General features: G+C 44.1%; 1 protein-coding gene across 1 annotated transcript in view; it reads right to left on the bottom strand.

The window, feature by feature from the left end:
• mbd2 (methyl-CpG binding domain protein 2) overlaps positions 1-17,500 on the bottom strand; it is a 73,557-nt gene that overhangs the window by 48,549 nt on the left and 7,508 nt on the right. The window contains exons 2-3 of the mRNA XM_077223027.1: positions 4,810-4,969; positions 727-864 (exon numbers count right to left, since the gene is read on the bottom strand). Of these exons, the coding sequence (XP_077079142.1) occupies positions 727-864; positions 4,810-4,969 (298 nt within the window). The remainder of the gene's footprint in view (positions 1-726; positions 865-4,809; positions 4,970-17,500) is intronic.

Here is a 17,500-nt window from a genome sequence, read left to right on the forward strand (position 1 = left end):
ATCTGCGCGATCCAAGGCACTTCAGTGAGCCTTTAAGAGTGAAATGCCCAGATTTAGCAAAAGGTGATGAATGAAAGCGGTGTTCACCTGTCGTTTGGGTGTGTGAGTGTGTGTGTGTGTGTGTGTGTGTGTGTGTGTGTGTGTGTGTGTGAGAGAGAGAGTGTATGTGTGTGTGTGTGTGTGTGTGTGTGTGTGTGTGTGTGTGTGTGTGTGTGTGTGAGTGTGTGTGTGTGTGTGTGTGTGTATGTGTGTGTGTGTGTGTGAGTGTGTGAGAGTGAGTGTGTGTGTGTGTGTGTGTGAGAGAGTGAGTGTGTGTGTGTGTGTGTGAGAGAGTGAGTGAGTGTGTGAGAGAGTGAGTGTGTGTGTGAGAGAGAGAGTGTGTGTGGCTGTGAGTGTGTGTGTGTCTGTGTGTGTGTGTGTGTGTGTGTGTGTGTGTGTGTGAGAGAGTGAGTGTGTGTGTGAGAGAGAGAGTGTGTGTGGCTGTGAGTGTGTGTGTGTGTGTGTGTGTGTGTGTGTGTGTGTGTGTGTGTGTGTGTGTGTGTGTGTGTGTGTGTGTGTGTGTGTGTGTGTGGCTGTGAGTGTGTGTGTGAGTGTGAGTGTGAGTGTGTGTGTGTGTGTGTGTGTGTGTGTGTGTGTGTGTGTGTGTGTGTGTGTGAGTGTGTGTGTGTGTGTGTGTGTGTGTGTGTGTGTGTGTGTGTGTGTGTGTGTGTGTGTGTGTGATCTGACCTGTCGGGGTTGCTCTGAGGCTCGCTGGAGGTCAGTCTTCACCTTGTTGTTCGGGTGATTGACGACTTTAGTGACCGGCTGCTTAAAGATGGAGGCCGTTTGTCTGATGGGCAGCGCCGTGTTCAGATCCGGCTTTCCCTGCGCACACACACACACACACACAAATCACATCTGAAACACAACTGTACACAGGAAGACAATAAAATATACAACAATATAATATATACAACTTTTCTTTCTGGTTCTGGAATCTGATTGGCCGAGAGCCTTTCCCAGCGGTGTGATGTTCCCCCAGTAACAGCACTGGAACCGTTTCAACGTTTGCATCACGATTCACCCCGACTGTCATGGCGGTCGAGCAAATCCACCATATTTTTAATAAATACTACTGTAGTTGTGTCACCAAATGAGTTTTTTAGACGAGAATGTAGTTATTTAGACCTAAAATATGTAACTAATATATTATATTAGTGCCTAACATGTTTATTAGATCCAATACCCACTAAACTACTGAAAGAAGTGTTACCTGTAGTGGAAGAGCCTCTTCTCAATATTATTAACTCGTCTTTATCTTTAGGTCATGTTCCAAAAATATTCAAACTGTGTCTGGACAGGCATTAAGCTGGTTTAGATCGTACTTATCAGACCGTTATTATTTTGTCTGTTTAAATGGGGAAAAATCAAAGATAACGTCAGTAGACTATGGAGTGCCGCAAGGATCGGTGTTAGGCCCTCTGCTATTCTCAATATACATGCTGCCACTTGGTAATATTATAAGAAAACATGGAATTAATTTCCACTGTTATGCTGATGACACTCTTATATATATTTCATCACGACCAGATGAAAACACTAACTTATCTAAATTGACAGAGTGTCTCAAAGATATAAAATGCTGGATGACGTGTAATTTCCTGCTATTAAATTCAGATAAAACGGAGGTATTACTTATTGGTCCAAAAAACTACCCACAAAATCCCTTACAATACAACTTTAATTTAGAAGGATGTCCTGTTACTTTATCCACTACAGTAAAAGACCTGGGTGTTATACTAGCCCACAACTTGTCTTTCGAAAATCATATTTCACATGTTACAAGAACAGCCTTTTTCCACCTTAGAAACATTGCTAAGCTACGTAACATGCTATCTGTTTCTGATGCAGAAAAGTTAGTTCATGCATTCATGACCTCGAGACTAGATTACTGTAATGCTTTATTAGCTGTCCTGTATCCTCAATAAACAAGCTACAGTTAGTGCAAAATGCAGCTGCTAGAGTTCTTACTAGATCAAGAAAATATGATCATATAACACCAATTTTATCATCTCTACACTGGTTACCTATTAAGTTACGTATCAATTACAAAGTACTATTACTGACCTATAAAGCCCTAAATGGTTTAGCTCCTGTGTATTTAACAGACCTTCTATCGCCATACAATCCATCGCGCTCTTTAAGATCACTAAATTCGAGGCTTCTGGTCATTCCTAGGATATCTAAGTCCACTAAAGGAGGGAGGGCGTTCTCACATTTAGCTCCTAAACTCTGGAATAGCCTTCCTGATATTGTTCGAGACTCAGACTCGCTTTCCCAGTTTAAAACTAGATTAAAGACGCATCTCTTTAACCAAGCATGCACTTAATGCTTAACCTTTAATACTACTGCTGAATCAGTTCGAATGCATTAACATTATGAACATCAGCTATGCTAATTATGTCCGATCTGCCTTTCTGCTGTTATCTCGGGACGCTAGTCCCGAGGTAAATAGTGTTCGTCAGCTCCAGTTTGTATCCAGCCTCTCACGGAGACTTAAGATGACCCAACACCTGCGATAAGATGACCCAACACCTGTGAAGAGACGACTCAACGCCGGCGATATGTTATGCCCTAAATTACTACATGATTAACTAACTGTATTTTTTTTCTATGTACATTTCTGAAATGCACATTCTGTAAAGCTGCTTTGAAACAATAAGTATTGTGAAAAGCGCTATACAAATAAATTTGAATTGAATTGAATTTTACGATCTGTTCAGAATCAGAATCAGAATCAGAAAGAGCTTTATTGCCAAGTGTGCTTGCACACACAAGGAATTTGTTTTGGTACTGAGGCTTCCAGTGGACATATACAAATACAACATGAAACATAATACTACAAATTATAAGAATAAAAAATAAAAATATAAATATATGAGAATAAAACTATCACAGTTGGGTTTAGTCAGAATAGACATTTTCAGATTTACAGATTATGAACCTATTTACAGTGTTTTGAATATTATAAATAAATAAATCTACATATAAGTATCACCTGAGTTGTGGGATATTGCACTAAACAGTGGGAGTATTGCACTTACAGGCATATGCCTTGGGAGGAGTGTTAACTGTTCAGGAGGGAAATGGCCTGTGGGAAGAAACTGTTCCTGTGCCGAGATGTTCTTGTGGCCAGTGATCTGAGTCTCCGTCTTGACGGTAACAGTTCGAACAGGAGGTGTCCAGGGTGAGTGGAGTCTGTGATGATTTTACCTGCTCTCTTTCTCATCTGTTCAGAAGCTTTCGTCCGGACGGGATTTCTAGACCGCTTTTTCTTTTTTTTTCTTTTTTTTTCAAGCTTTTTTTCTCAGCTTTTGCTTTTTTTTCTAAAAAAAAGCTCTTTTTTAATCAATATTTGGGGGGGACTTTTGTTTTCTACAGTCGCTGTTTTTGCATTAGTTTAGGTCCAGCCACCATTGGTCGGTCGATCATGTACGCAGCGCAAACATTGGTAAACAGTAAAAAAAAAAAAAGCCCAGATGTAAATTCTCAGCTGATCTACAGAGAAACTCCTGTGTTGGTGTCGGTGGGGTCGTGTACCGCAGAACGCATGCGTGTCAGTGTCAAATAAAGGTGTAGCGACCCAAAAGCACACATGAGGAAACTATACAAGAGAACATCAGGAGGACTGACATTATGTTTTACTGAAATAGTGTAGTAGATTTTTTATTTTATTTTAACCTATGGCCATGAAAAGAAACAGTGAACATGTAAAAGGTGTTAAAAGTGAAACTATTTTTTATCTGTTTCTTATTATTCTATTGTTGCGGGCCAAAAGTTGAATGAAAAGGATGTATTATTTCATGCATTAAAGTACAATAACATAGTTGCAAGGTTGTGAATGCATTTGTCAAGTATTTGTTGATGCATTCACCCCCGTGAATATAATATAATATAATATAATATAATATAATATAATATATCCATTCCTGACAATCCCAGGGTGCTATAGTCACACAGGTTTCCTTACTCTTTAAAAAGATGTTGTTCCAAACAACATTGTGTGTGTGTGTGTGTGTGTGTGTGTGTGTGTGTGTGTGTGTGTGTGTGTGTGTGTGTGTGTGTGTGTGTGTGTACCTGTCTGTCTGTCTCTGTGTGCGTGTGTGCGCGGGTGTGTGTGTGTGTGTGTGTACCTGTCTGTCTGTCTCTGTGTGCGTGTGTGCGCGCGCGTGTGTGTGTACCTGTCTGTCTGTCTCTGTGTGCGCGGGTGTGTGTGTGTGTCTGTCTGTCTGTCTCTTTGTGCGTGCGTGTGTGCATGTGTGCGTGTGTGTGTGTGCGCGGGTGTGTGTGTGTGCGTGTGTCTGTCTGTCTGTCTCTTTGTGCGTGCGTGTGTGCATGTGTGCGTGTGTGCATGTGTGCGTGTGTGTGTGTGCGCGGGTGTGGGTGTGTGTGTGTGCAGGTGTGTGTGTGTGCGTGTGTCTGTCTGTCTGTCTCTTTGTGAGTGTGTGTGTGCATGTGTGCGCGTGCGTGTGTGTGTGTGCGCGCGTGTGTGTGTGTGCGCGTGTGTCTGTCTGTCTGTCTCTTTGTGCGTGCGTGTGTGTGCGTGTGTGTGTGTGTGCGCATGTGTGTATGTGTGTGTGTGCGCGCGTGTCCGTGTGTCTGTCTGTCTCTGTGCGTGTGTGTGTGCATGTGTGCGTGTGCGCGCGTGTGTGTGTGTGTGTGCGTGTGCGCATGTGTGTATGTGCGCGTGTCCGCGCGTGTGTCTGTCTGTCTCTGTGCGTGTGTGTGTGCATGTGTGCGTGTGCGCGCGTGTGTGTGTGTGTGTGTTACCTTGCTCAGGCTGAGGTTCTCACTCCTCAGTCTCTGTTTGTTCTTCTGCATTTTGCTCGGCATCATTTTTCCGGTGCGAAAGTCGAAACTTCCCAGATCCACAGTGTTGCCGAGGTAACGGGACAACTGCGGTTTACTCCGGAACTTCTTTCCCGAGGGACTGGAGAGAGAAACACATCAACATCAACAATCTGACTCATCCTGGGTTCTTCTTAACCTCAGCAACATTTGTATTCCGGAGTATTAATTATTAGATTTTTAAAGGTGTCCTATAATGCCCTTTAACAAGATGTAAAATAAGTCTCTGATGTCCCCAGAGTGTGTGTGTGAAGTTTTAGCTCAAACACTCCACAGATATTTTTATATAGCATGTTAAAATTGTCACTTTTTGAGGATGAGCAAAAACACGCCGTTATTGTGTCTGTCCCTTTAAATGCAAATGAGCTGCTGCTCCCGCACAGGGGGCGGAGCTACAAGAGCTTGAGTGTGTGTGTGTGTGTGTGTGTGTGTGTGTGTGTGTGTGTGTGTGTTTAAACTATCTTACAGTCATTGATTAGCATTTTCTGTCATGATAATCTATAAATCGTGTTCCGGGGGCGGGGTTTATGTAAATTTTAGGGTTTGTGATGTCACTAACCCGTGAAGAAGCTCGTGTAGTTCCTGTCAGCCGTTTGTTGTAGTTCTTAAAAAGAGATTTCTGTAAAAGCGAATATCTCCCTTTGCTCTGAACGTCGTAAGTTTGCAGATGTTGTTTCTGCTCAAACAGCAACATTACACACTAACTAAAGTTAGAGAAGTGAAATCATAATCAACCACCCCTTTTTTAAATGTTTTTGAAACATTTGTGAAGTATTATTCCAATGTAAATGTGAATATATAGTAAAGTGTAATTTATTCCTGTGATCAAAGCTGAATTTTCAGCATCATTACTCCAGTCTTCAGTGTCACATGATCCTTCAGAAATTATTCTAATATGATGATTTGATGCTCAAGAAACATTTATGATTATTATCAGTGTAGAACAGAGTTATTTTTTAAGGAAATCGATATACATTTTATTTTTCAGGATTTTTTTGATTAATAGAAAGTTCAAAAGAACAGCATTTATTAGAATCTTTTGTAATATTATAAATATCTTTACTGTCACTTTTGATCAATTGATGAATAAAAGTATTAATCTAAAAAAAATAATAATAATAAATCTTATGGACCTTAAACTCAAAAAAGGTGTACGTTTCAGATACTTTTCTTCCTGTCTTCTTCTGTTATTGTTCTTGTGTCAGGTTTATTGTTATTGTTATTATTTCTATTTTTTTAGTAGGCTATTATTATTTTAATTTTTTTCCCTTTTTTTCTGCAATTCTATATATAATAATTTCTTTAAAAATTAATGATAAAAAATGTAAGTAAAAATAATGTCCATTAACCGTTTACAAACGTCAAAATAAATGTAATTGATTCATGAATGCGTTGCAATAAAGATCTATGGTTGGTTTGAGTAAAGTGTAATTTATTATTGCAGAGGAGAAATAAAAGTAAAAAAAAAAAATTATAGAAGTTTAAGTTTACTGCAAAGCAAATGTAATGATCTAAATGTATTATACAAAAATTGAGCTGCCGAAAGTTTTTTAAGTGAGTTTTATGCTTTCTCTGTTTGCAAATGTCCAATTTGATCTTTCTAATGATGACTATTTATGATTTATCTATTTATGATGATTACTGAAGATGTGATGGGGTAAAAAGGTAATAAAAATATCCTATTACCAATAAATACATTTCAGAATAAAACCGTCTGCATGCGCAGCTGGGACGATACCGCAATACCGCGGTCACGTGACCTACGGCGGGTCTGAGCTCGTCAACGGCATCACCGCAGAAAAACATCAACCTGCACATGTGTGCACATTGTGTCTAATGACATGGATTATGTCTAATGATATTGTGTCTTATATGGATTCAAGGTTTTCTAAACAAAACTTATCAAAAGATGGAGCAAATCCGACCTTTCGCGAGTTTGGGAGCGCGATGTCCCACGACACATAATAACATTACATTCGTATTAGAGATGCGCGGATGAGCTATTATTATTTCATCCGCAACCGCATCACAGATCATCATCCGTCCGCCATCAACGTTTGACCAATGTTCCAAGCCGCAGCCGCTGACTGTTTTCAGGTCTATGTGCGATGCGAGGCTAGAAAGCTCTTGGCTGTTCTAGAAAGGAGACTGACCTAATGCAGCAAAGATATTTAAAGGCTAAAGCTGCTAGTATCGCCTATTGGCTGTGATGTATCCCCAGAATTATGAACACAAATAAATAGCATAAATAAAAACGCACATCGGCAAACCTTACCTTACCTGACTAGGCTACTGTACAATTTTATCATTTCGTTTTGAATTTTGTTTAAAAGTAGATATTTCAAGCGTTCTATTTATTTCTCCTGTCTGTGAGGCAAGTATACGCGGAGTTTCGGTTCATTTATGAGAGAGATCACCGGCCTGATTATATGTCTGCTAGATTTGCTTCTTATTTATTAATTCCAGGTAATTGGTTGATGAAACAGTGATTAAAATGAAGATACAATTTATACAAAACGAAATTCAATTTAAAGAAAGGCTTTCTACAAAACAAAACTTAAAGGTTAAGTTCTGCGTTTTACAAGTAAAGCCCTGTTTTAAGATCGTTTCTGATGAAATCGAACGGTTAAGATTAAAATTTGGACACATGCTGCTGTCCCGAGAATTTTAGGTTGTGTTAGCACCTGTTGGAAAGCATCTTTTGCAGCGATTTTTGCGTGAGCATATCAGTGAACACCACAGACCACTCGGTGAGTTTCACGTCTTTGTAAACTAAAGTTTAATGCGTTTATATGAATGATTATTCCAAGGCACCTATGAAACTATTGTATTCATTCGGTTCACATGACGTCACTGTAGCTTTGCGCCGCCATCTTGACGATCGACGGTCTCAGTAATCCCTGGTAATGCCTGCAATAGGTTGTGCAGAAGCTGCAACAACAGCCGAAAGAGGAACACCGAACTGGTATTTTTCTATACCTAAAGAAAAGGATAGAATAAATGTCTCATATTGTATCAAGTCTCATCTTTCTGTGCGCACACACCCGAGCCGAAGCGTGCAGCTATAGACCCTATACAGCGCGCGAGTAATGAACTGAGCTCTGTTTCGTGTCTGAATAGACAAATACACACAACATTATGTTTAAATGTCCGTTTTGGAGAGTATTCACGTAAAATATGTCTCACTCTGACATATTTCAGTATTCACTCTGTTTATGTCTTAAACAGAGTTGTCATCCAGTCTCTTTGGTGGAGGGAGAGAGAGAGAGAGAGAGAGAGACGAGAGAGAGAGACGAGAGAGAGAGACGAGAGAGAGAGAGAGACGAGAGAGAGAGAGAGACGAGAGAGAGAGAGACGAGAGAGAGAGAGAGACGAGAGAGAGAGAGAGACGAGAGAGAGAGAGACGAGAGAGAGAGAGAGACGAGAGAGAGAGAGAGGGAGAGAGAGAGAGAGAGAGAGAGAGACGAGAGAGAGAGACGAGAGAGAGAGAGAGACGAGAGAGAGAGAGACGAGAGAGAGAGAGAGACGAGAGAGAGAGAGACGAGAGAGAGAGAGAGACGAGAGAGAGAGAGAGAGAGACGAGAGAGAGAGAGAGAGAGAGAGAGAGAGAGACGAGAGAGAGAGAGAGAGAGAGAGACGAGAGAGAGAGACAGAGAGACAGAGAGAGAGAGACAGAGAGAGAGAGAGAGAGAGGCAGAGAGACAGAGAGAGAGAGAGAGAGAGAGAGGCAGAGAGACAGAGAGAGAGAGAGAGAGAGAGAGAGACGAGAGAGAGAGAGACGAGAGAGACGAGAGAGAGAGACAGAGAGAGAGGCAGAGAGAGAGAGAGAGAGAGAGAGGCAGAGAGACAGAGAGAGAGAGAGACGAGAGAGACGAGAGAGAGAGACGAGAGAGAGAGAGAGACAGAGAGAGAGAGGCAGAGAGACAGAGAGAGAGACAGAGAGAGAGAGAGAGAGACGAGAGAGAGACGAGAGAGAGAGACGAGAGAGAGAGAGAGAGACAGAGAGAGACAGAGAGAGAGAGGCAGAGAGACAGAGAGAGAGAGAGAGAGAGAGAGACAGAGAGAGAGAGGCAGAGAGACAGAGAGAGAGAGAGAGAGAGAGAGAGAGAGGCAGAGAGACAGAGAGAGAGAGAGAGAGAGAGAGGCAGAGAGACAGAGAGAGAGAGAGAGAGAGAGAGAGAGAGAGAGGCAGAGAGACAGAGAGAGAGAGAGAGAGAGAGACGAGGAAAACAAAGCATGCAAATGGAAATTATCGCGGCCGGAAAAATTATCAAGCTAATTTTTTTTATTGTGCGATTCATTGATTTATTGACTATCGCTACAGGCCTAATCCAGATTAATGACAGCTAGCCGTGAGCCGTGGCTAACAGCTAGCAAGCTACCAGCTGAGCAACTCGCTAACTAGTCAGAGCAAACTACCACCAAAATCATACGTTTGAATTTTTTTTATAATACCAACATTTCCCATGATTAAATATAAATCCTTGGTGGCCAGGTGCCGCACTTTTACGTTTGTAACCCTTCCGGCCACAGCATATTGATACGCGTCTGTACTCTCTGAAAGCCTTAAGCGATCCCCACTGTATATGGGGAGGGGTTATGCACAAGATAAATATATATATCATGGAAGGCAAATTGAGGCAAGTCTGGTGCAGATGATAAAGGACAAAAGAAAACTGGCGTTAACAAATAAGGATTGGAGCCTAAAATTAAAATCTTATCCATGTATCTCTGTCTTTCTCTCTCATTCAAATGGGCAGTTTGGGCGGCGCCGGGCGAGATCGGTCGTCAATATGGCGGCGTTCTATTTCTAGTGACGTAGGTGGCATCTATGAATTGGTGGGGGGGGTGTTAACACAAAAACCTAAAATTCTCGGGACAGCAGCATGTGTCTAAATTTTAATCTTAACCGTTCGATTTCATCAGAAACGATCTTAAAACAGGGCTTTACTTGTAAAACGCCGAACTTACCCTTTAATAAAGTGGTCAAAATCATGTCTGACTCATCTTATGATCCTATGCTGTTCACGTTTCATATAATCAACATAGATTAAATTACAACCCGAATTCCGGAAAAGTTGGGACGTTTTTTAAATTTGAATAAAATGAAAACTATAAGACTTTCAAATCACATGAACCAATATTTTATTCACAATAGAACATAGATAACATAACAAATGTTTAAACTGAGAATGAGCTCATTTCAAATTTGATGCCTGCTACAGGTCTCAAAAAATAGTTGGGACGGGGGCAACAAATGGTTGAAAAAGCAAAAAAAATTAGAAAGGATTGAGGTGGGGGAACATCTAGCAACTAATTAAGTTCATTTATATCAGGTCTGTAACTTGATTAGCTATAAAAGGGATGTCTTAGAGAGGTAGAGTCTCTCAGAAGTAAAGATGGGCAGAGGCTCTCCAATCTGTAAAAGAGTGCGTAAAAAGATTGTGGAACACTTTAAAAACAATGTTCCTCAACGTCAAATTGCAAAGGCTTTTCAAATCTCATCATCTACAGTGCACAGCATCATCAAAAGATTCAGAGAAACTGGAGAAATCTCTGTGCGTAAGGGACAAGGTCGAAGACCTTTATTGGATGCCCGTGGTCTTCGGGCCCTCAGACGACACTGCATCACTCATCGGCATGATTGTGTGAATGACATTACTAAATGGGCCCAGGAATACTTCCAGAAACCACTGTCGGTAAACACAGTCCGCCGTCCCAAGTGCAGATGCCAACTAAAGCTCTATCATGCAAAAAGGAAGCCATATGTGAACATGGTCCAGAAGCGCTGTCGTGTCCTGTGGGCCAAGGCTCATTTAAAATGGACTATTTCCGACGAGTCCAAATTTGTCCGACGAGTCCAAATTTGTCCGACGAGTCCAAATTTGACATTCTTGTTGGAAATCACGGACGCCGTGTCCACCGGGCAAAAGAAGAGGGAGACCTTCCATCGTGTTATCAGCGTTCAGTTCAAAAGCCAGCATCTCTGATGGTATGGGGGTGCATAAGTGCATACGGTATGGGCAACTTGCATGTTTTGGAAGGCACTATGAATGCTGAAAGCTATATAAAGGTTTTAGAGCAACATATGCTCCCCTCCAGACGACGTCTATTTCAGGGAAGGCCTTGTGTATTTCAGCAGGACAATGCAAAAGCAAAACCACATACTGCAGCTATTACAACTGCATGGCTACATCGTAGAAGAGTCCGGGTGTTGAGTTGGCCTGCCTGCAGTCCAGATCTTTCACCTATAGAGAACATTTGCCGCATCATTAAACGAAAAATGCGTCAAAGACGACCACGAACACTTCAGCAGCTGGAAACCTATATAAGGCAAGAATGGGACCAAATTCCAACACCAAAACTCCAGACACTCATAAACTCGATGCCCAGACGTCGTCAAACTGTTTTGAAAAGAAGAGATGTTACACCATGGTAAACGTGCCCCCGTCCCAACTATTTTGAGACCTGTAGCAGGCATCAGATTTGAAATGAGCTCATTTATTGGATAAAAGTGTAAATTTTCTCAGTCTAAACATTTGTTATGTTATCTATGTTCTATTGTGAATAAAATATTGGCTCATGTCATTTGAAAGTCGTATAGTTTTCATTTTATTCAAATTTAAAGAATGTCCCAACTTTTCCGGAATTCGGGTTGTAAAAAATAACATTATATTATGTAAACATAAATATGGAATATCATTTTTGTAATTAAGAGAAGTTGGAAATAGGGCTGTCGCGAGAACGGCTAACGCAAAAAAGAACCGCGATACTCGCGTGTTTTCTTTTTTCAAGGCTATCCTTCCTGTTTTGAACTTGTTGAATGTTAAATAAGTTAATAAAGAAAACAAGACTGTGTATCATGATAATTTGTACAGAGGCTTAGTAGATTTGCATTTAAGCCTAGACACACAGTTGTGAATGAGAGATCGACTGAGCGCGTGCGATTATATGCGTGTGTTTGAGGTCAAGTCATAGGCTATACATTCGTGAAAAGGTTGCCGTGTCCAATGAAAGCGAAACATTTGTGTATCTTTCTTTTAATCGTTCTTTCATTTACCATGAATAGCGTCCGCGCTGGTCAGCATCGACAGCGTGAGGAAGCCGCAGGAAAAAAATTCGCTTTTGAACGTGTTCCTTGAATGAACGGTTAAATGACTCGCTCAAAGACAGACGGTGCCGTAACGATGCGCTGATGCGCGTTTAGTTTTGGTTACATTGAACATGTCCTCGTTTCTGTGCATGCTGACCACATCATAACGCTTATTTAGCAACGAATAAATATAAATAAATCAAAATAAATAAATAAATAAATGGCGATAAAACCGCATATCGGGAAAAGGTGTTTATCTTTCATTTCCAATGTGAACATCATAATGTATTCCCCTGAAAATTATGTGTTGTCAAATGTGTGCTGAATTAAACTCCTGTTAGGAATTTCACATTCTGTGCGAATGTATCTGAGAATATTCTTAAATAAGGAAATCTATTCATTGATTGGTCCAAGCCAAAATACTGCCCGATGAAAACTTGACCGCCATACCGCGGTTAGAAAAAATCCATACCGTCCCGTAGTGAGAGAAGAAGAGAGAAATGTGAGATGTTTTATTAAATCAACATTCCATCATGGCAACAACATGCAGAAATTCATGACCTTTGACCTTCACATAAATAACATATTCTGCAGCTGTTTGGATCACAATCTATTGACAGAGACATGCAAATATTTATACCTCACACACTCACTCACACACACTCACACTCACTGACACACTCACACTCACAAACACTCCCACACACACTCACACTCACTGACACACTCCCCCACACACTCACACATACTGACACACTCCCACACACACTCACACTCACAAACACTCCCACACACACTCAGACTCACTGACACACTCCCACACACACTCACACATACTGACACACTCCCACACACACTCACACTCACTGACACACTCCCACACACACTCACACTCACAAACACTCCCACACACACTCACACTCACTGACACACTCCCACACACACTCACACATACTGACACACTCCCACACACACTCACACTCACTGACACACTCCCACACACACTCACACTCACAAACACTCCCACACACACTCACACTCACTGACACACTCCCACACACACTCACACATACTGACACACTCACACACACACTCACACTCACAAACACTCCCACACACACTCACACTCACAGACACACTCCCACACACACTCACACATACTGACACACTCCCACACACACTCACACTCACTGACACACTCCCACACACACTCACACTCACTGACACACTCCCCCACACACACTCACACTCACTGACACACTCCACACACACTCACACTCACTGACACACTCCCACACACACTCACACTCACTGACACACTCCCCCACACACACACACACTCACTGACACACTCCCCCCCCACACACACACACACTACCTGACACACTCCCACACACACTCACACTCACTGACACACTCCCACACACACTCACACTCACTGACACACTCCCACACACACACTCACACTCACTGACACACTCCCCCACACACACACACACACTGACACACTCCCCCCCACACACACACACACACTCACTGACACACTCCCTCACACACACTCACACTCACTGACACACTCCCACACAAAAAACTCACACTCACTGACACACTCCCACACACACACACACTCACTGACACACTCCCCCCCACACACACTCACACTCACTGACACACTCCCACACACACTCACACTCACTGACACACTCCCACACACACTCACACTCACACTCACTGACACACTCCCACACACACTCACACTCACTGACACACTCCCCCACACACTCACACATACTGACACACTCCCACACACACTCACACTCACTGACACACTCCCCCACACACACTCACACTCAAAAACACTCCCACACACACTCACACATACTGACACACTCCCAAACACACTCACACATACTGACACACTCCCACACACACTCACACATACTGACACACTCCCACACACACTCACACTCACAAACACTCCCACACACACTCACACTCACAAACACTCACACACACACTCACTGACACACTCCCACACACACTCACACTCACAAACACTCCCACACACACTCACACTCACTGACACACTCCCCCTCACACTCACACATACTGACACACTCCCACACACACTCACACTCACAAACACTCCCACACACACTCAGACTCACTGACACACTCCCACACACACTCACACATACTGACACACTCCCACACACACTCACACTCACTGACACACTCCCACACACACTCACACTCACAAACACTCCCACACACACTCACACTCACTGACACACTCCCCCACACACTCACACATACTGACACACTCCCACACACACTCACACTCACTGACACACTCCCACACACACTCACACTCACAAACACTCCCACACACACTCACACTCACTGACACACTCCCACACACACTCACACATACTGACACACTCCCACACACACTCACACTCACAAACACTCCCACACACACTCACACTCACTGACACACTCCCACACACACTCACACATACTGACACACTCCCACACACACTCACACTCACTGACACACTCCCACACACCCTCACACTCACTGACACACTCCCACACACACACACACTCACTGACACACTCCCCCACACACACTCACACTCACTGACACACTCCACACACACTCACACTCACTGACACACTCCCACACACACTCACACTCACTGACACACTCCCCCACACACACACACTCACTGACACACTCCCCCCCCACACACACACACTACCTGACACACTCCCACACACACTCACACTCACTGACACACTCCCACACACACTCACACTCACTGACACACTCCCACACACACACTCACACTCACTGACACACTCCCCCACACACACACACTCACTGACACACTCCCCCCCACACACACACACACTCACTGACACACTCCCTCACACACACTCACACTCACTGACACACTCCCACACACACTCACACACTCACTGACACACTCCCCCCCACACACACTCACACTCACTGACACACTCCCACACACACTCACACTCACTGACACACTCCCACACACACTCACACTCACTGACACACTCCCCCACACACTCACACATACTGACACACTCCCACACACACTCACACTCACTGACACACTCCCCCACACACACTCACACTCAAAAACACTCCCACACACACTCACACATACTGACACACTCCCAAACACACTCACACATACTGACACACTCCCACACACACTCACACATACTGACACACTCCCACACACACTCACACTCACAAACACTCCCACACACACTCACACTCACAAACACTCACACACACACTCACACTCACTGACACACTCCCACACACACTCACACTCACTGACACACTCCCACACACACTCACACTCACTGACACACTCCCCCACACACTCACACATACTGACACACTCCCACACACACTCACACATACTGACACACTCCCACACACACTCACACTCACAAACACTCCCACACACACTCACACTCACTGACACACTCCCACACACACTCACACATACTGACACACTCCCACACACACTCACACTCACTGACACACTCCCACACACACTCACACTCACTGACACACTCCCACACACACACACACTCACAGACACACTCCCCCACACACTCACACTCACTGACACACTCCCACATACACTCACACTCACTGACACACTCACACACACACTCACACATACTGACAGACTCCCACACACACTCACACTCACTGACACACTCCCCCACACACACTCACACTCAAAAACACTCCCACACACACTCACACTCACTGACACACTCCCCCACACACTCACACATACTGACACACTCCCACACACACTCACAAACACTCCCACACACACTCACTGACACACTCCCCCACACACACACACTCACTGACACACTCCCACACACACACTCACAAACACTCCCACACACACTCACACTCACTGACACACTCCCCCACACACTCACACATACTGACACACTCCCACACACACTCACACTCACTGACACACTCCCCCACACACACACACTCACTGACACACTCCCACACACACTCACACTCACTGACACACTCCCACACACACACACACTCACTGACACACTCCCCCCCACACACACTCACTGACACACTCCCACACACACTCACACTCACTGACACACTCCCACACACACTCACACTCACTGACACACTCCCCCACACACTCACACATACTGACACACTCCCACACACACTCACACTCACTGACACACTCCCCCACACACACTCACACTCAAAAACACTCCCACACACACTCACACATACTGACACACTCCCAAACACACTCACACATACTGACACACTCCCACACACACTCACACATACTGACACACTCCCACACACACTCACACTCACAAACACTCCCACACACACTCACACTCACAAACACTCACACACACACTCACACTCACTGACACACTCCCACACACACTCACAAACACTCCCACACACACTCACACTCACTGACACACTCCCCCACACACTCACACATACTGACACACTCCCACACACACTCACACATACTGACACACTCCCACACACACTCACACTCACTCCCACACACACTCACACTCACTGACACACTCCCACACACACTCACACATACTGACACACTCCCACACCAACTCACACTCACTGACACACTCCCACACACACTCACACTCACTGACACACTCCCACACACACACACACTCACAGACACACTCCCCCACACACTCACACTCACTGACACACTCCCACACACACTCACACTCACTGACACACTCACACACACACACTCACACATACTGACAGACTCCCACACACACTCACACTCACTGACACACTCCCCCACACACACTCACACTCAAAAACACTCCCACACACACTCACACTCACTGACACACTCCCCCACACACTCACACATACTGACACACTCCCACACACACTCACAAACACTCCCACACACACACACTCACTGACACACTCCCACACACACTCACACTCACAAACACTCCCACACACACTCACACTCACTGACACACTCCCCCACACACTCACACATACTGACACACTCCCACACACACTCACACTCACTGACACACTCCCCCACACACACACACTCACTGACACACTCCCACACACACTCACACTCACTGACACACTCCCACACACACACACACTCACTGACACACTCCCCCCCACACACACTCACACTCACTGACACACTCCCACACACACTCACACTCACACTCACTGACACACTCCCACACACACTCACACTCACTGACACACTCCCCCACACACTCACACATACTGACACACTCCCACACACACTCACACTCACTGACACACTCCCCCACACACACTCACACTCAAAAACACTCCCACACACACTCACACATACTGACACTCTCCCAAACACACTCACACATACTGACACACTCCCACACACACTCACACAT

Source organism: Siphateles boraxobius, unplaced genomic scaffold, assembly GCF_051911475.1.
Source record: "Siphateles boraxobius isolate OS27281-9 unplaced genomic scaffold, OSU_SipBor_1 120, whole genome shotgun sequence".
Lineage (NCBI taxonomy): Eukaryota > Metazoa > Chordata > Actinopteri > Cypriniformes > Leuciscidae > Siphateles > Siphateles boraxobius.